The 20,000-nt window shown below is 47.8% G+C and overlaps 1 protein-coding gene across 14 annotated transcripts in view; it reads right to left on the bottom strand.

The window, feature by feature from the left end:
* The window catches only part of Ebf3 (EBF transcription factor 3), a 116,124-nt gene that overhangs the window by 10,053 nt on the left and 86,071 nt on the right, over window positions 1–20,000 (bottom strand). For all 14 annotated transcript variants that reach the window (XM_041666395.1, XM_041666399.1, XM_041666396.1 and 11 more), the window contains 3 exons: window positions 19,372–19,502; window positions 18,756–18,882; window positions 191–279 (listed from right to left, as the gene is read on the bottom strand). In XM_041666395.1, coding sequence (XP_041522329.1) covers window positions 191–279; window positions 18,756–18,882; window positions 19,372–19,502 — 347 coding nt within the window. The remainder of the gene's footprint in view (window positions 1–190; window positions 280–18,755; window positions 18,883–19,371; window positions 19,503–20,000) is intronic.

The raw sequence follows: 20,000 nt of genomic DNA, 5'->3' as shown, positions 1-20,000 counted from the left end.
AGTCTATGCGCCGTCTCTCACCCTTCACCAACCTCTGAAGTAGCCAGGCATGGGCCAGAAAGCTCTCCATACCTGTTGGCCTTGACATGGACACAGGGTTTGGGGTGTCTGGCACTCCTCTTCCCGAAGATCCACCACCCCTAAACCAGAACCAGTCCCGTGTGGGGGCATCATGTGTTCTCGTACTGACCTTGGGTAACCTTTCGGGATCACCTGGATGTCTGGGTATCACTTTCTGCAACCTCTGGAAGCCGTAATCTATGGTTGGCTCGTTGAGGGCTGCAAGAGGGCACACAGACAGAGCAAGTCAGTCACCGTGACGTCATCCATTGTGCACTCACTGCATGCTTGCACAAAGGTGTGCCTGCAGGCAGGCACCCGCGCTTGGTAGCTCTGCCTTAAGGAATGGACTCCCCCCCACCACCACCTTTTCTTTTGCACATAAAAGCAACGATTATTTCACATCTATAATTAGACTGGAAGAAAGTCAAAGGGTGGCTCAGTATATTGTAAAAAATGGCAGTGCAGTCCCGAAGTGACAGGTCTTGGGGCCCATATATAGCCATCACCAGAGCCATGATGCGGCGTCTGCATCACACGGTGTGTTCCTCACCAGCCGGGGATTTATGGGAAACTGGCAATTATGACATATGTCCAGCTATTGCTAGCCTCAGATTTATCCCTGTGGTCCTTTTTTGTCTAGCATATTGCCTGAGCACAGAGCAGGCAGGAGGAACACTTACTCTTGCAAAGCTTTAATAATCTGTGAGTGCTGACTACAAACTGATATAGAGCGCTATCATTCCACAGCTGCAATCCACCAGCCCCGCGAAATTGCCGGCCACAAATAGTAATTAATCTTTTTATCCCTCAAATTGTAATTTTGACTATGAACTGTGCATGGCCATAAATCAGAGGCACATGCACCCTGTACAGTGCATGAATCACAGCCGGGACTCCATTCGACTGCACACACTGTGTTTAACAAGCTTTATAAGGGAGCCATCGGGCTTTATTACGGCTCTGCCTGACTCCAACAAAAACTGAGCCCGGAGGCCCGGGGACACGAGTTAAGATGAAAATACTTATTAGAGTACATTATTTCTTCATGTAGATATCGTTTTCTGTGGAGTAACTCCACGGTGCACGGCGCGACATAAATCAGGAGGTTTTCGGAGACTAATAAGACCTGCCGCCGTCTATTCATTACTCCGCCCGCAATTTGAACCATCACTCGTTAGTAATTTGATGATTAACGCCACCCAGGTCTGCGGAGTGCGGGAGAACACAAAAGGCCAGAGCTTCCTAAGAGGAAGCTTGGGGCTGCCTCGGAAAGTGCTCTCCACAATAATTGGTCACCATTATCCTCGAGTGTGAGCTGTCGGTGCGTCTTGTAAGCAACCCAGGACGCCTTGCACGTACACTCAATAATGCGCCCGAAAGTTGAGGACCACAATATGATTTGACATTCCATCATACATCCTGGAGACAAAGGTCCGCACAGGAATGTGAAGTAAGACATTTTCTTGTTAATAAAGCATTGATCCGATGTATTGATTTTACATGACATGGCTTTTGCTGGGATTTTGCCCTCTTTTTTCTTTGCAAATAGTAAAACCCTTCAAAATGCCTTGGTGTATGTGACATGGCAAAATTTCTAACTCTCTGTGATGTAAATTCTATATGTGTAAAACCACTTCATAATCAGGCCATTAATCATCAGAAGCTGTCAGCATTGACTGGGGGGACAATTTGTCATGTCTCTGCCTCAGCACAGGCAAGGGTGTCAGGCAAAAATGCAGTTCGGGCATCCGGGAGGATGGGCTCCAGGCCCAGCAAACGACTTGGTCCAAAAAGGGTAAGATGAAGTATTATGTTTCTTGCTCAGGATGTTTGGCGGGGGTGGGGTGGAGGGGTGGCCCAGTGTGCATTCCTAGCATGTCAGGTTTCTCCTCTCTGCCAGCTAATCACCACGACTGTTTGACTTAATGAATCGGCCCGATGAAAGGTGAGCAGAAAAGATAGATGGGCAGCCATTATTGATTTCATGCAAATGCTCCTGACAGGTGATAGGCGCTTTAATGCAAGCTCTCAGAAGCTTTATGACTTGTGATGAGCATACACTCACTCTGGGAGATACATTCTCTAGTGTTTCAGCTGAACTGATATCCTTTTTCTATGACCCATGTGTCATAGAAAGCAGTATAGCTACGAGGGCCTCTTTCATCTTGATTCAAACCAATAGGCATCATCAAAGCAAGTAGGTGTGGCACATCAAGAAAGTTCAGGCAGGGTACCAAAGTGCGCCAGGGCCAATCCCCACCAAACTGGATGAGTTACACAGCAAAAGGCCTAGTGTTGCTGTTGCAACCAGAAGACGGCCCTCCCGCAGGGGTCTGGCTATAGAAACTCGAACGTGTTTAGTTAGCAGAACTGTTGGAACCTGCCTCCTCTTTGGTTCAGGGGACCATCAGCAGACCTTCGCAAGTCCTGGGAGTTCCTGCTCTGGTGATGGGTCTCCCCATGTACCTCTGGGTCCCCGGGAGCATTGCCTGGTCCCATTGAAGACCTGTCCTGGTCGGCAGCCCTCAGCTCCTCAAAGAGCCCATCAATACCCATGGCTGCTGAAGACTGGTTCAGTCTTCACTGGCCAATTCTGCAACCGGAGGAGAGAGCGCGAGAGCTCCCCACACATCTAATAAACCCTCAGCGTGTCGAGTTTACAGCCTAGAGCCCAGCCGAGCCAGGGCAAGGCACTGGCACGTCCAGTCACAGAGCCCCGAGCCAGGCCAATCAATACCACTTTCCTGTTTTAGAACTGGGTAATTATGAGGGGGAGAGATTGCCTGACCTTTCACCTGCACTGCATTACTTTGCTGATATTAAGATAAATTGCCTGATTTTGGGTAAACATATGCTGCAATTCAAACTGTCAGCACTGGTTTGCTCAGGGATAATTTGTATTGATCTCTCAGCTTCTTCCCAATTTTGCTTACTGACCTCGTGGATAATTAGAGAAGGAGCCCTGGGTGAGCTCAAGTCGGGGAGGAAGAAGAAATATGAAGAAGAATAAAGCAAATTTGTTTTATGTTAATATTTGCCGGCCCACCCCTCACATCTGTCAGCATCAGCAAAGCCATAAATTAATGCATTTGGTTCCCGAGCAATTTATTCCAAGGAATTATTTAGCAGCATGCTTAGTCTCCGAACATGTGTCACTGGGTTAAATTAATTTAAACTCTGCCTTAAACACAACAAAAACAAATGTTATTTTCTGCTGAAGGGGAATGAAATGGTAACGTTTATCAAAAGTGTATCTGTAAGCTAACACATGGATTTCTGTCAAACCTGTAAAAGAGAGGATGAGCTTTCTAATAAATCCCCCCCTCCGGAAGTAATTAGCACCCATTATTTGTCCTGAATTCAAATTTAGCTAAGATGGGCTGCTGCATGTAGGCGATGAATGTATGTGTGAAATTATATCGTTAAGATATGTCAGATTACAAGGCTGTTGTATCAAAAGTCATAAAACAAATCTCCCCTGTGAAATATCTCTTTATTAACTGTGCCATAAGATATTAACATTCCTCATTTAGTGGAGGGCCTTTTATCTGTTTCAAATACATTATTCGTCCTTTTGGAGATAAACTGTATTAATATCCATTTGAGTAGGCTACTGTGGCCTAATGCATAGTAATTTTTGTTGGAGAGCTTTTATTTTAGAATAAGAAAATTACACAGCAATAAAACCTGAATGAATCAGAAGCTAGAATGGCCGGGAATCACATTCCATGCCAAATGAGGCAAGCAATCAGGCAGCCTGTGAAAGGCCAGATATCCGGCTATCATATGCAGGCCAGTCTCCAGCGTGGGCCCTACAAATAGAGCCTGACATGGTCACATAGACTCGATTCCACACGCCGGATAGCCTGCAGCTCGGGAAGGACGCATATTTAAATATATTTGAGTGTACTGGAGTTAATCTCGTTACTTTACATGCATTGAAGTCATAACAGAAGAAGCGTTCTAAATATTTAAGTCATGCCCGTGTACTGGGGGATTAATCATAGCGCAATTGATAAAATTTTAACGGTCTGTGATGTCGGTTCAAGTTGGGATTGCCAGAGCTAATGTGGCAGCCGAAAATGGCATCAGGCTTTGAGCTGCAGCTGGGGCCAGAGTAGCTCCAACTGGCCTGCTGCAATTAGAAACGTACCGATGGGCAGCAGGGCCGGGTTTTTCTTTCTTGTGACATCAGTCATTGGAGTTTACATGTTGATGGCTGAACTGTCTTTGTCAGCCATCCCTGCTCGGGGTTCGGTGCTCTTTTCCAACATCCCAAAATGTAAATGGCTTTCGTCAGACTTCAAAGGCTAATCCATTGGTGTGGAAACCCCATTCACTTATGTGAGTAAGGGGGTATGCTCCTGACCATGAATGACACACGGAAAACACTGCAGATCAAAAACAATGCTGCTTGGGGCCAGGATGAAACTCAGCCCCATGAATGTTTGGAAGCCTAATTCACTCACCCAAAATTAACTGAGCAGCTACTATGCTTTCAGGGCTCAATTGTGCCTGCTTCCCAGTGGTGGGAAACTCAACAAGAGTAGGAAACGTTGCTATGGACACCCCTCACCCAGACCAGGGGCCCCTTTCCTGGAAGGAGTGGAAGGGACCTTGCGTGAAGGAGGGGCCACAGCCATGAAGTTTAACTATGACAACAACCTCCTGACCACCTTCCCCTGTCCCAGAGAGACCCGGATTGGGCTGCCAGCAGTGGCCTGCCTTGAAGGACTGCTGGAGTAATTGTTCCTGCAGCGGTGGTGTCTTTAAAACAGTGTCCTTAAACACACGAGGGGGAGACTCCCAGGTAGGAAACAGCTGCTCTGAGCACTGCCTTTCCACCCTGGAAGCCCAAGCCAGCCCGCAGGTTGCAGTACAGCAGAGTCTCCTGCCCAAAAACCCTGACTCCAACAATAACAACAGGAAGACATTCATTTGCTCCATTCCAGCTGCTGGCTGCAGCTATTAAGTGAGCTCCAGTTTCATTTCAATAATGATCGGCTTCCTGTAACTTCCCAATCATGCATTTGTCATAATGCAGTAATTTTCTTGCTACAAACAGATCCTCATAATGAGGCCGTTTTTCACATTAGCAACATAACTACATAATAAGAACATCTGTAGTTCCTTTTCCGAGGGACAAGAACGTGCTTCAATTAAGGCAATGGGTTTGTTAAATAAGATATAGTATATTTTACTAACAGGGATGCCCAGACCCTGCCCCAACAGACTAGAAGCCGTCAGTGTGCCTGAATGAACACAGGTTGTAATGTGTAAAAATTAAATAAAGTAAAATTAAATTGCTCAATACAAAGACATTCCTCTAGAGGGTGTTGGTGATTTTAGTGACAAAGTGCTATTTGCTGACAAGTAGTTTACACATTAACCAGCCGAATCCAAGGGGGAAAAATGCCAATAGCAATTATATCACCTTGAGGTTATTAAATGTCCCACTGATAAGTAACTAGGTGAGCTTGACCAGGTGATAAAGACTGCTGAGAGAAACGATTGCCCCGTGAAGAATGCTGCTCGGCCCCGCTGTTTCTCCAGATAGCTTTTCTTTCAAAAATGACTGTATAAGAAGTTACATTAAAAAATGTGTGGCTTCGGAAGTCAAAATTGATACTTTAGCCCCCCCCCCACCGGACGTCCCCCCCTCCCGGCTACAGCACTTTCATTATTCCAGCTCAGAACACTACACAAAGTCCCCAAATGCCTGGGTTTCTCTCTCCCTCCTTTTTTAGGCTTTAAAATGATGCTAAGTTCTCCACTTTATCATCAACTGTCTCCTGCAAGCACATTTCATCTATAAGAAATTCAGATGCTCGGGAAATTAAAATTTCAAAGATCTGCTGCAAAAAAAAAAAAAAATCAATGGGGCGAGATCAATGCTCATAGAAATTTCATGAACTTTGAACTGATCCGGGCATGATGATGAGGGGTGGCTGGAGTCACAGGCAGCTGACGGCTCCTAGTGTGGATGAGAAGCAGCCAGGCTGCAGGGAGGAGGGCCACGGTTTACATGGGCTTTTGCTTTCATATTTTGTTGGACAAAAATTTTAATTTTTAGTCTATTTCAGGAACAAGCAGAAATGGGGGAAAACCTGACTTCCCAACCCAACGTGTGGCTCTCCCTGCTTAAGAACACCTAACGCTTTGCACACTAACGCGGCCACAAAATGAAATCGGTTCCCTTTGCAGCCGATTGCAGGTGCAAATTAATATTGTAAAATGAAGATCAATACATGGACAGGGCCAAATCAATAGTGGCTAAATTATTGCTGCATTTTCCTCCTCATTCAAGATGAGTTGTGTTTTCCTCTCAAAGTCAATACTTCGCAGCTTTTCTCATTAATTTCTCAATAAATTTGGCAATGAATTTCAATCACAGAACTCGGCAGGGTGAGCCAGGCATTGTGGTGTGCATAGGAAACACAAAGGCCACGCGGTTCCTGCATCACTCACTGGGGTACTGGCCTGGCCAAGGGACAAACAGGGAAGAAGACCTAAGGTCACCCTTCTGTGCCTGGAGGTCAACCCCAAATTTGATGTTTCCCTTGAGTGGCTTAGGCTTGTCTGGTGTCTGCTCAGGGCCATTGTGGAGGGTGCATGCCCAGTGCCAGGCCCACATAGGGCTGGCCTCAGTTTCCCATTTGTTTCTACAGAGCCTATCATGTTCCATCAGCATGTCTTCTCAGAATAAGAAAAGCACCATAGTTGACTTCTAATTGGAATCTGGAGCCTCCCCGCTCACACAGGGAATGCTGTTCTGGTATTCATACAGGCAGCCCAACCGGGCCTCCTGCACAGGGACCCGCTTCCATTCACCACTGCCTGGCAGCGGATGGCAGCATTGTGATGTGACACCAAATGCAGAAAAGGGGGCAGCCCATCTTCCTTGTTACCAAAATAATACCCTTGCTGACAACTGTTGGACTGCATTCAAACACTTTTGTTTACATTCCTCAAAGAATGCACTGGATTGTGGCTTGCATAGGCATGGGGGAACTACACCAACCAAGCCCAGCCCTGCAGCTAAAAAGAAAACCCAACCCTGGAGCCCGAGCTCTCCTCACCACGCCTGCCCATCTCAGGATGGCCCAGCTCGGATACACAACAGATAAAGATCCAAGAGCTGCTTATTCCTGGCATACCACCCTACTTTCCAAGGCTGTCCTGGCATTTCCCCAGCTCCCTAGGTAGAGAAGTGTGTCCAAAACGGCGACACCAATAAGTGAAGACCACTCCCCACATCATGCAACCTCTATAAGCTCCCACGTGTTACCCCCTGCTTCAAGAAAGCAAGTTCCCTGTGTCTTCATTCTCTCAAAGGTTACGTGGGAGGAGGAGGGAGGTCCTAAAAGTCAAGCAGAAAACACACTCTGTGGAGGGCCAATGGCAATGGATACACACAGTTAAAACCAGCAGGAAAATCTCCATGTAGAGGGAATAGTACAGAAAGCTCTGGGACCCAGCTCTCCTAGGCTGCAGGTACTTAGGCCATGGCTTAAAACAAAGATCCCTCCTGGCAGCCAAGTGGCCCTTCTCCCATGGCCTTGTGAAAACCCCTATTTCTTACAAAAGTGTAAGGATCATTCAAGATGACCCTATGCCATGTGCCTGCCTTGTTCCGAGCAGTGCATACAGCTGGTGCTTAAAGGTGCTACGGTCTGGTGGCCAGGTTTCTGGAAGACACCAGTCTACATGACAAAGCTACCACGCACCTCTCATTTTGAGACACAAGATGAACACGCTGTTTGTCTTCTATCCATGCAGTCTTTCCCCTAATATCTACATGTCCATCAACCTACAAACACATAAGCAGATGTGGTACAATGGAATACTACTCAGACATGTAAAGAAATGTCATCCTGACATGTGCCAAGGGGAACCTAAGAACATCATGTGATAAGCGAAAGAAGTCAGCCCCAAAGGCCATCTATTATGTGATCTGCTTTTGACAAACAACCAGAAGAGGCCGATCGACAGGGGTGAGGATGAGACCAGTAGCTGCCAAAGCCAAGGACAGGAAGAATAAATAAGGAATGAGAATGTGGAACAGAGCGACAGTCCATGAAGGATAAAACAATTGAGTTAGACTAAGGGTATATAACACTGTGCATATAAAGAACCTTCTGCCTTTAGGTTCTAGGCTTCTGCTGACTCTCTTAGTAGGTAAACTACACCCAAAGAAGCATCGAAGCAGATGTGAGGTCTCCAGGGGCACCCCTGCGCTGACCCTCACACTATTCACACTAGCCCAGAGATAGAACCAGTCCAGCTATCCATCAGCTGAGGTGTAGTAATACGGGTGGTCCCGCCCGGCTCCCGCACAGCTAGCTTTACACCAGAAATAACAACACACAAACTGTATTCATTTAAACACTGCTTGGCCCTTTAGCTCTAGCCCTTACAGGCTAATTCTCACATCCCGATCAACCCATCTCTAATAATCTGTGAGCACCGGTCTTACCGGTTAGATTCTAACCTATGTCCATCCTGGGTCGGAGCTTCATGGCGTGCGTCTGCCCGGGAGAGCTGAGCATGGCATCTCTCTGAGGCGTCTGCTCCCGAGAGGAGAGCTGTGGAGTCTGAGCTCACTTCCTCTTCCTCCCAGCGTTCTGTTCTATTTATTCCTCCCACCTATCTCTAACCAATGAGAGCCAAGCAGTTTCTTTTTATTTAACCAATGACCTTCCTCCATCACTGAGGAGATGAAGAAGAAGTATATATACGCTATGGAGTCTTACACACGGAAAACAAAATAAAACAAAACCCAGAAATCATATGTTTGCAGGAAAATGGATAGAACTGGAAAGCACCATGTTAAGGGAAAAAAGCCTGGCCCAGATGAATGCTGAATGCTTTTCCTCGTAGGCAAATTTAGATTTTTTTTTTTAAGTAGAAGGGAGACTCTGAGGGGGCAGAAAAGGTCCAAAGGGAAGAGGGGAGGTACAGGAAATAGTGATAGGGAGGAGAGAAAAACAAACCATCGCACATCATAAATGTGTAGAAATATCATAATGAAACCCATTAACTTACATGCTAACTGTAGGTGGGGGAATGGTAGTCAAGGACTTAATCTGGGTATGCCTGTGCTGAAGAAAATGTCCTTCTGCATGCTACCTGGCAGTCAGTACAAGGGCTTCTAGAGAGAGCAGATACCCATGGTGGCTGAGGAAGTCAAAAGACAACTGAGGCCCTCCTACTTAGAATTTCCCAACATGGTCTACCTTTCAGTCTTCCCAGTGGCATCTTAATTCTGGGTCTTTCAGGCTGAGCACAGAAGGAAAGACCTATTTGGAGGCAAAGCCTTTAAAGACATGGCCAGGATTAGCATAAGCGTGGAATCCTCGAAAGCGCAGACATGGTGCATCGGGTGCTGCCTTCTACATGCGTCACACGAAGCAGCCCTGACGGCCGGATATGGTGCTGCATGCTGTGACCCCAGCTCTCGGGAGGCAGAGGCAGGAGGATCAGGCATTCAAAGCCAACCTGGGCTTTCAGTTGGAGCGAAGAATGGGAGAAGAAAATAGAGTGTGAAAATGACCAAAAATATATAATATACAAGGTGAAACTGTCAAAGAATTATAAGGGGGAGGGGAGACAGAGGAAGGAGAGGGGGAGAGGCAGTGGGAGGGTCAGTAAGCTCTGCTCTCATACATGTTGGAGATTACATGTCTTGTAACCCGAGGAGATAGCTCCTCACCTATGCTTTCATGGCTTCCACGTCCTCCACTTTCTCCCTGGTCACCCAGGAGGGGGTCACCTTCTTCTTGGAAATCCTCCACATCCTTGCTGAGCACCCATGGCGCAGTCTCCAGGGCCATTTGCGGAGAAAATCCCGCAGCTCTGCCACCTGCAAGTTCTCAGGGAGCTATGTCTTTCCCCTGAACACGGGACTTGAGAGCCTGTTTGCATTAAGGCTGTTTTTATTAACTGCTCTCTCCACCTGTTCCTTTCCCACAGGACTGAATCAGTGGGGCTGTAGCAATGTTCACACTGAATGTCTGTCACGGGCCACGTAGATCCCAGGCAGGCTTCCAGGATAAAGACGAGAGTCACTGCCCTTGGCAAGAACTAAATGCTGAGAAGTCAAGATGTGTTTCCCCTCACATGGACACCCCCATTCTTGAGCACCTAAAGAGCTACTGATTTTCCTTCCCACAAGTCACCCACAATGCCCTACTGAGACCTCAGCCTTCATATGCATGAGATAAACACTGACCCCAGAAGGCAAATCCCAAGTCACAGAGACCTGGGCTTCACCACCACACTGTGTTTAAAACTGACATCACGCTCCCTTGGTGACCACCCCAATCATCCGACTTTCCCAAGCTCCTGGTTGAGGAGCAGAGATGGACAAGGTACATCATCCACGGGTGGATGCAGGACCAGTTTCTCTAATGATGCCATGACAAAGGCTAAACAGAACCTGGGGCTCTGATCAAGGCAGAAGAGAGTTCCCGGAAGGCTGGGAGCCCTGTGAGGCGGTGGCCTCTGCTAGCCACAGGCTGGTCTCACTAACAAGAAGCAAGCTAAGTTCACTTGGGGAGTGACTGCTGTTTCCACCCACGGGAAGCACATAAGGAAATCCTTCGGTCTCTGGCTTAGGATATACCACAGCTGGATGACAAGGGCACACACAGCAGCCACCTGCCACAGTCATGAACACACTACAGGAGCCTGGAGCCTTGATGTGTGTGCCCCCGAGTGCTAATAGGCTTAAGCTTCTGTAAAGGATTTTGTGTTGGGAGTACTGTCATCAAAGGAAAAACACCAAGGGGTAAGTGATGAATGGCTATTACTGACACATCAGGGCGTCTACACTGACATGGAGCCAAGATGTTGGCCAGGACCAAGGAACAAAGGCCATAGCACTTCTCCACCCCATGGAGGCTAAAAGAGAGATGCCAGTCAGAGACAAAGGGGAGGGGGTGAAAAGATGGAACAGAACTCTAGCAGAACCCCCAAATCTAACCTCATAGCCTTCCAGACTTTCAAATTCTCTGCGGCCACAGGATGCAGACCTGGGCCTACGAAGGCTCAGATATCTCAGGGCTCCCTTCCTTGCCTAGCAGTAGGGTTTTCATATGTGGAAGTATAATAAGCAATGTTTCAGGAAAGAGTGTGACTAGAGAGAAAGAAAATGGGCCCCAGAATAATGCTGTGTTTTTATAACAAAATCAAAAACACAACAAACAATGAAAACTGTACTCTGAACCTAATGTATACCAAGACCTATGGTGGCTCCTGGTCCCCAAGGAGTTTGTGTTTTAAGTCCCTCCCTATTGCTCCTTCAACAGATATGCACCACTCCATCAGTCCACGCCTGCAAAACCAATTATCCCATCAGCTCATCAGGGTACCAGGAAACTTTGCAGTTATCCAGGGTCAACAACCCACATCACAGACTTCCATGTTGTCACTGAGTTTAAAAAAAAAAATCACACAACGGGAAGAAAGTTGGATCCTGATAATTTTCTACAACTAATTTTAAAAGCCCGGTAGCCAAGCAACAATTCTTTGAATGTATCTTTTCCCATGCTGTTTTTGCAACCCAAGTCTTGGTCTACTCCACTGGGTATGGACAAGACCGAAGAGTTTCTAGAAATATAAAATTTCTATGGAGACACACAGGGACCTCAGTTCAGCTGTCCCAGGAGACAGCCTGCACAGAAAATTCCAGAGTGAAACACCGACCATATCCTTCTCATGCCCCTACACCATGCATGTGGGAACGGACTGTGTGGGAGGCAGCTCAAGCACTAGGTTATGAGTCAAAGAAGTGAGGCCAGGTCATGCTCCTTGTCCCCATCAGAGGACCAGTGGGCAGTTTATCTCACCTTCCCAGCAGAGTCAGAACCACTTCCTTTTAAAGTTCGCCACCAAGATGCTGCTTCGGTTTCACTAGCGTGACCTGCCATCCTATCTTACACCTCCTTATTCCATTGCTTTGCCTGTTCTTCACTTGGTCACTTTCATTGTGCTGTGCTTTTAAATGGCCATTAGCTTGTCCTCCCCACACACACTCCACCACCCCCAATGTCTTTCTAAGGGTGTTTTCAAATATGGATCTTTCCCAGCCAGAACTGGAAATAAAACTCCCCTAGACAGCACTTCCAGGGAGGTAGGGTAAGAAACAGGGACCCTGCCTGTGTCAAAGACAGAGAAGTAGGGCCTGTCTCTACCATCCACATCTTGCCTATCCTAAGTGAAGCCAATGACCCTTTTGTCCTTTGGGTAAGACGAATGGCCGTCTCCTGGAAGCCACGTCTTGTCAGGTGGGCTGCGAAGTCAATACCTTCACCTTGGTAGGGAAACTTTGTGATTTATCAGTCCGTCTCCCCTCTTGGGTTCACATAGCCCCAACATACACAGCCAATCGGGCACATGGAGCAGACCTGGTCACAGCCAGTTGGAAAGCGACCAAAGCCCCCGTGATGACAGACAAATGTGTCTTCTTAGCAACAGCCCAAAAGCACTTGACTTGTACTAATAACAAAAAGGCCACGCTGGTCACCGTGGGTCTAAAGACGAAGCACCCTGTCACCAGCCTGCTTGGGAAATTAGCAAATAATGTTCTTTTCCTTGATAAATGGGTGACAGCTCCGTCTCACCAATCATTTTTAACATTTTGATGCATGCCTATGATCCCACTGGAGGGGCAGAAAAGTTTACTGGCCCTCAATTTTCACATGATGAATGGAAGTCTCTAAATGTGCGATTTCTGTATGAGGTATAGTTCATTTTAAGCAATTCTGGTAAATGGGTGTCACTGATTAGGACAAATTGTCTACTTGTGCTGTGCCTCATTCTCCTGCCCTCCTTCGAGACAGGAAAGAGGAGACCACAGGGACAGGGAGCCTTCACACAACCCTCTTTAAAGGGATACGTTCTCCGGCCGTACTCCCAGCACCCACCTGGCAGACAGCAGCATCACTGATTGTGGCTCAGGCAGTGCAGTGTGCCACCCAAGGGAGGTCACCTGGTGAATGCTACCTCCTAGCCTGAGGGTCTACCTATGGGACTAGCCACTGCCATCAGTCCCCACTTCCTTGGGAAGGGGCTGAGGCAGGACGCTTACCAGCTAGTCCTTGTGAAAAACAAAACCAGAAACTACCACCCTCTGCCATCCACTCGTAACATGTCACAAAAAGCAAGAGCAGGGAAAGGAGGATGATGGGAAGAAGATGGGAGGAAGATGGCATTGTCTGAGTCATGGAATAGTTGGGAGCCTGAAGGTGGTCTGAGCTGACAGCCCAGCCCCATGCTACCCTTCAAGTATAGTAACTTGACATAAGAACCCAAGGGTACCCAGTACCGGGGTACGTGGCTGTGAAGAGAACAGTCTTCCTAAAACACCTGAGACCTGGTGACAACGAAACCACCATCGTGGGTGTAAAGGTATGATCATAGCATACTTAGTGAAGACAGGAAGGGGAAGAAGTGTGCCACTGGCTGCCTTGCCAGGGGAGGATGGAGTCACTGAAGACTTTGGGTCACGATCCCTACATGCTGGGAGCCAGCAGGATAGAATGTGTTCCTGGATTGTGTGCATTGGTGGCTCAGAGCTTTAGGGCTGAAACAATTGGGCAGTTTGTGCTTAACGTTCAGTTTAGCAGAGTGCAAACGATACAAATTTGTGGGCGGCCAATTAAAATCACTTGTTCTACAGATACAAGTGATTTGTTGGTGGAACCACAGGGCTGGCTGAGAGAAAAGAAACCAGAACTGGCTAGCTGTGGTTAAGAGTGTTTGGATCCTATGGTTTAGACAGAACCATGTCTAAATATTCACAAGTAACCTTTCCACATGACAGAAACACAAGGGCTTTTCCCAGGTAAGAGAAAATGGGATGGAAGGTGGAGACCAGCCAGGAGACTCAGCAGGAAACCATCTCCAGACAGGTGCAGGATAGAACTGACACCCCTCAATATGGAGCCACTTTTAAGGCACAACCTGACATCTTTATAAAAAAAAGAAAAATCTAGAAACTGTATGAGAAAGAACACAAACTGCTTGCAATTCCTGGCTGAAGGATGGTCTCCCAAATCTGACAACAAATGCACACAAGTCTTTATGAAAATGTTCCCAGCCAATGAACGCATCACAGACCTGGGACCCTTCCAGGTATCCGCCGCGCGTCCACTTTAGATGTGTCTATGCCGCCTGCCAACATCTTGTTGAGTGACTGGGCTCAGTCTGTTACCGGCGACATGTTGACTCCCAGTAATTTGTGATAATTTCTTTAATTGAGCAAAAAAGAATTCTCCAAAATGAGGGTGGGTCAATCAAACTTCAGGGCAAGAGGTCAACAGAAGAAGCCCCCGAGTCCCATTCCTGGAGTCTAACTAGGCTTAAGCCCAAGCCACACCAGCAACCTCCATTCTTCTGTTAATCAGGAAACATTCTGCCAAATGTCCGTTTTAAGGAAACACCACACACACACACACACACACTTCACACTTGAAAACAGGTCTGCAAAAGGAGTTTTCATGAGAACATAATCTCAATTAGAAGCATACAAAATTCTAGGCCAGCTTAATCAGGTAACGCCATAATGTTTCTCTTGTAATTAAAAAATAATTTCCCTTATTACTCTTAACAATTTGGTGCATTTGCACCGGCAAAATCATAAAAGCAAAAGCGGCTTGATTATCTTATATGGTAAGTTCCTCAGGTAGGTGATTCCAGGACTGTTTTAATTATTATTAAACAAGTCAATGGTATGCTATTAGACAAATATTAAAACAAGCATTGCACTTGGTTATTAATTTGAACTATTCGCTTTTAAATGCAGCAAATATCTCATTAATTTAATTTTAGGTGCCCACCAGTTTATATTGCATTTTACAGTCTAAAGGCAATTTACTATTAACTGGCAATTACATACACAGTGATTGTTAATTCTGCTCCTAAGTGCTAGCCGCTCGAAAATTGTTCTCTCTCTCTAATTTCTGACCTTCTTACAGCAGGGGCGAGGCTCGCTGGGAATACAGAGAACTCCTATGGAAGAGCTGGACATGTCATTTGTGGCTCATTCTTTTAATTCACCGTGCTAATCAACTGAACCGCCACAGCCTCCCAAGGTAATTGCGACTTGAGAGGGACTGTGAACAGCAGCCAAGGGGCTGGATGGATGGGGCCTGACCAACCTTCCCTTTCCGGGGGCAGAGGCTGAGCACGACCACTCTGGGTTGACTAATAGGGTCTGGTTTTGAAAAATCTGGTGTTTCTCAGGTCACTGTAAACAGCTCATTTAGACCTCTGCCAAGTCCCTCCCAGGCTCTGGCAGGCTGGTGGCAGCCCCTCCTCCAAGCCCAGGTTCATTATCCAGTGGCCCTGCGGCCCCACAGCTGGCCTCATGCCGGGAAGGTTAAATGTGAAGGTGTCCCAGCAGCCTCCGGGGCCTGGGCACACTGATGGGAACCAGATGCCCAGGGGACGGCGCCCATGTTGTGACATCCAGAGTGGCTGGCTCAGTTTTCATTTGGGGAGAGTGAGTCCCTGTGATTACCTCATTGTCCCCATCAATTTCAGGGCAATGCAAATCAGACAGAAGCTTCCAGGCCAGACAGGTTATGACCCCACCTCTCCTCAGCTCCCTGAGAATATAGAATCCTATATCCCTTACACACATGTGAAATGTATATTCCCGGTAATGATCCCAGACACACACACACACACACACACACACACACACACACACACACACTACTAGGAAGGGCTAAGCTTGCATAGCCTCACTGCAAATACCCACACATGGGGAAGCAGGAAACCCCCAACCCCAGGAAAGCAGGCCCTGAGTCTTGGGGGCTAACAAGTCCAATCAGCTTGAAAGTAGACGTAACCATGCATAATGGACAGTGACTCTCGAGAAAAGTTCATGTGGCTCTCACAAGCTCGGGAGACGCTGCTCTCCTTTGGGAGGCAATGGACACTGGTCCAGGAGAGCATTCCACTTGGCCAGAGAGCAAGGAGCCTCCGAGAGAGTGCCCTTCCCCACCCACCCACCCCAGAGAACCAGTAACTGGGGATGCTACCATGTGACCCCTGCCAGTCAATAACAAACAGCTCCTCCCACCCTGCACAGCTGCATTTATTCACAAGTGTTCAAACCAGGACCCATCTGCAGGAAAAGGAATGTCCCCACTTCTAAAAGCGGCCGTCTTCAACATTCAGACAAAAAGCCCAAGAATATAAAGACTGGGGGAAGGATTGCCTAGCATAGCCCCCAAATAACGCAGCAGGACCCCCTAACGACATAACTTGAGAACAAGGAAGACCTGCTTGGGAGGAGCAGGCCAGGCTTGCCAACTGTGGCCACAGGCTCACTTGGGTGCCACCGGCCAAGCCAGGCCACACGAGCAGCACAGGAACTCACTCAGTACACCCAGCCCTGACATGTCTCCCACAGCCCAGTGTCGGTCTAAGAGCAAGCGCACGCCATCTCTGCATCCATGGGACTCGAGACATAAACAAGGCTCCCACAAACCCTAGTCGAAGTCTAAGATGTCAGTGGCTCTCCACAGCGGGTACTATTTGCTAAGTGCCCTCTGTATGTCAGATGCTTTAAGTTGTCCTTGATCCTTGCCACAGCCCCATGAGGGAAAGAGGAGAGAAAATTGAACTTGGAGAAGTTCAAGTTCACATGGTCCCACAGCCAGCACCCTGGGACACACCGAGCTATCTAACCAAATATCCTCTGTGTTTGCATAGGACCTGCTGCCCCTACAGCCTGCCGTTCCTGCCGTGTGGTACTGTACACCAACAGCTGCCTTGAGGAGCTATATTGAATGTGGGGGGGGGAGGGGTAGCTGTAGCTCATTCGTACACATGACCCCAAGGCAAAGATACTGGGGATGACCAACCAGGTCCAAGACAAGATTCCAACTTCTGACCTCCCCAGGAACGGGACATCCAGTGTGGGTGTCCTTCGCTGAGCGGGAAGGAGTAAGTAGATGTTCCTGAATTGACTATGGGTTAATATTTAATACTGTAAATTGAAAAAATCTAAAGTTGAATGCGAATAGCCATCTAATGCAATGCACTGCACATCACTGAGTGCAGCCTACCTTAACTATGTGCAGAGCACTTAGAAAAACTATTGAGTCTGAAGTCCATTTCATAATACTGCACGTAGATAATAGAGCGTAGAACTGCGCATTTACTGAATGCTATACTGAAAATAAAAAAAATACATACTGGTAATGAAGAGGTGGGCACATCTTCCCACCACCAAAAAAGTCAGAAATAAGCAGAACTATTGTAATTTGGAGAACAACTTGCACATAGCCTTTAAAAGATGTCCCAATTTTTTTTATCATTTTGTTTTGACACGCTTTTATTTTTTATACACTGGGGGATTCAAAATCTAGAGGAACTCTTCTCTCTCAACCTCTCAACTTGAGGCCAAGAATATTCAGCACCCCGAAGTAGATGGGTACGTCAACTTTTTGCTATGCCCACTCCCCTGTATCCTTCAGTTCTAAAGATCCTGGTGCCCCCCATTGACCAGTTAGGGGTGCTGGGTTGTCAGGAGCTAGATGCCTCTAGGATAAGGATCCAAGCCCTGCCTTGGGTGGCAGTGGATCTGCTGAGGAACAGGGAGTCTGTATGTTGCCACTCTGCTCTTTCAGTACTTCCTAAAAGAGGAAAGATGTTGCCACTTCCACGATCTCCAGGAACTTCAATGTGGAAGGAAGGGCCTCAGAACCCTCCGTGTAACCTGTCTGCTGGCCAGAACAGAGGGTAGCACCCAGTGGGATACCAGCTCAGCTCCAGAGCACCTTCAATTGGTAAAAGACTGATCAAGCCCAGGGCTCTAAGCACTACAGTGTGGAAGACACCCAGTCACTACACATCCACAGATAATCAGCAAGGGTCCATCCCGCCCACCTTCGCTGGGCTTCAGCAGGTCTTGTCCTGCATCAAAATCATTCCTCATGCCTTACAGCTTGTGGAGCCAAGGGAGAGTAAAAGCCAAAATGCAGACAGGCCTTCCTGAAGGTGAAGTTTATTTGCGGCATTTCTCCATGGCAATCTCCAGCAAATCATGTCAATTATGCACTTGTGTGGGCAAAGCAGCATATAAACACCTCTGATATACCACTTACGGGAAGTCAGTCACAAAAGCCACCCAGCCTATCCACTGGGGCTCGGGCTATATACTTACTACATATATGTATGCTCTCCGGAATGTAGATCCCCTGCAAGTAATAGCACCCTGCAGGGGCTAAGACCCCTGGCTTCCTCTGGATAGGTGACAGGCTAAGACTTCTCCTTCCCAGTCACAGCTCGAGCAACTGAAAAGCAGTGATGAGCCTGACCCTGATTGACAAGTGGGTGGGCACAAGGCCTTGTAAGCAGCCGGGCATGAGGCAGCCACTCCCATGGAAGGTGGAAGCTGCGGCAGCTACCAAGAACTCTCCCTCCAGGCACCACTCTGCTCTGTTGGCAAGAGGCAAAGGCCTTTGGACAGGAGGAAATGCCAAGGTCACAGGGCTGCATCTGCCCAGCCGTCGTGAGCTGTCTCAGATGCAGACGGGAACATACACCTGATCAAACTCAACAGCATGCCATGCCTCGCTTCTGCCTCCCTTGGGGCCCCTGAAGACCACCCCACGAGGCTCTGCTTAGAAGGAGCACCCACCGCTGCCCCACGGAGGCTGGAGCTGCGTACTCACCGGTGTAGACAAAGCGCCCAGGAGCACCTTTGCAGAACTGCTTGGACTTGTAGGAGAGGGTGACTTCCACAACACCAGGGATGTGCCGCGGAGGTGTCTGCACTCGGATGGCGTGGGGGGTTATCAGCTACGGAAACCACACATGAACAAGCGCTCAGCAGGGCAGGCCCTGAGAGGCAGACACTTGCCAGTTGGATATAATTACAAAATGAGCACAAATTGGACCATCGTCTCGGAATGCTCCCTCCTGTCACCCAGAGACTCTGGGCCTATGGTTCTTTAAGGGAAAGATCAGCAAATGTTCCAGGGTTTTAGTTTGCAGGAAAGGCCACAGGGCATCATTCATATGAAAATCGCCACCATATGTCTCCTTAAACCTGCTTCTAGTAATTCTAGAACTAATTGTTCCAGGGTACTGGGGGACCTCCTATGGCAGGGTTTAAACCCAAGGGTTGTGGGGGGGAGGGGCAAACCCACCCACAGGACAGCCCACCACAGACAAACAGCTAAAGGGAACTTTGCAATAGCTGCCTCATGTCCCTGCACCAAACACGACTTGCTGAAACCATTCACAGAGGAGGCGACTGCTCAAGGCACACCACTGTTGCAGGCTTACCTCGCTCCACACCAACATGGTTCCGAATACAACTTGTAGACCGTCAAAGAAGTTGTCCCCAATGATGATCACAGTGGCGCCCCCCGTGGTCCAGCCTTCACTGGGGCTGATGGCCTTGATGCACGGAGTGGCTGCTCACACAAGACAGAGGACGGAAACCTTAGAATATGACCTGACATCAGGAGCCCACGCAGCCCACCTCAGGTCCCACTGGCAGCCCCGGGAGGAGGGGCATGCTGCTCCTCCAGGCACACGCAAAGGGCAATCATAGATCAGCATGTTGATGTGTTTAAAGCAAACTATTAAATGTTGTATAAAGCAAAGGCCGAGCCACAGAATACCAGTGAGTAAGAAAAAAAAGGCTTGATATAGCAAATTATGTGTCAGGGCAAATATGACTATTACAAATGATTAAGCTTCGTGTGCATGTGCCACGTCGATTTATCTGCTTGGCCGTACAGATCTAAGCAGAGTCAATCAAAAGGCTGTTGAAGGAGATGGAAGAGCAAACGCCTTGTATTTCCATTCCCCATAAGCAGCTAATTGGGTTCGGTTTTTTCATCCGCGAACTTTGCCTTTTGGTTCAAAACTTCATTTTCCTCTGTCACTTCACAATTACTACTTTTCAC

The sequence above is a fragment of the Microtus oregoni genome, unplaced genomic scaffold (assembly GCF_018167655.1).
Source record: "Microtus oregoni isolate MIOR12 unplaced genomic scaffold, Mior012 000016F_ref0000370, whole genome shotgun sequence".
NCBI lineage: Eukaryota > Metazoa > Chordata > Mammalia > Rodentia > Cricetidae > Microtus > Microtus oregoni.
This window is presented reverse-complemented; position numbering and strand designations above follow the sequence as displayed.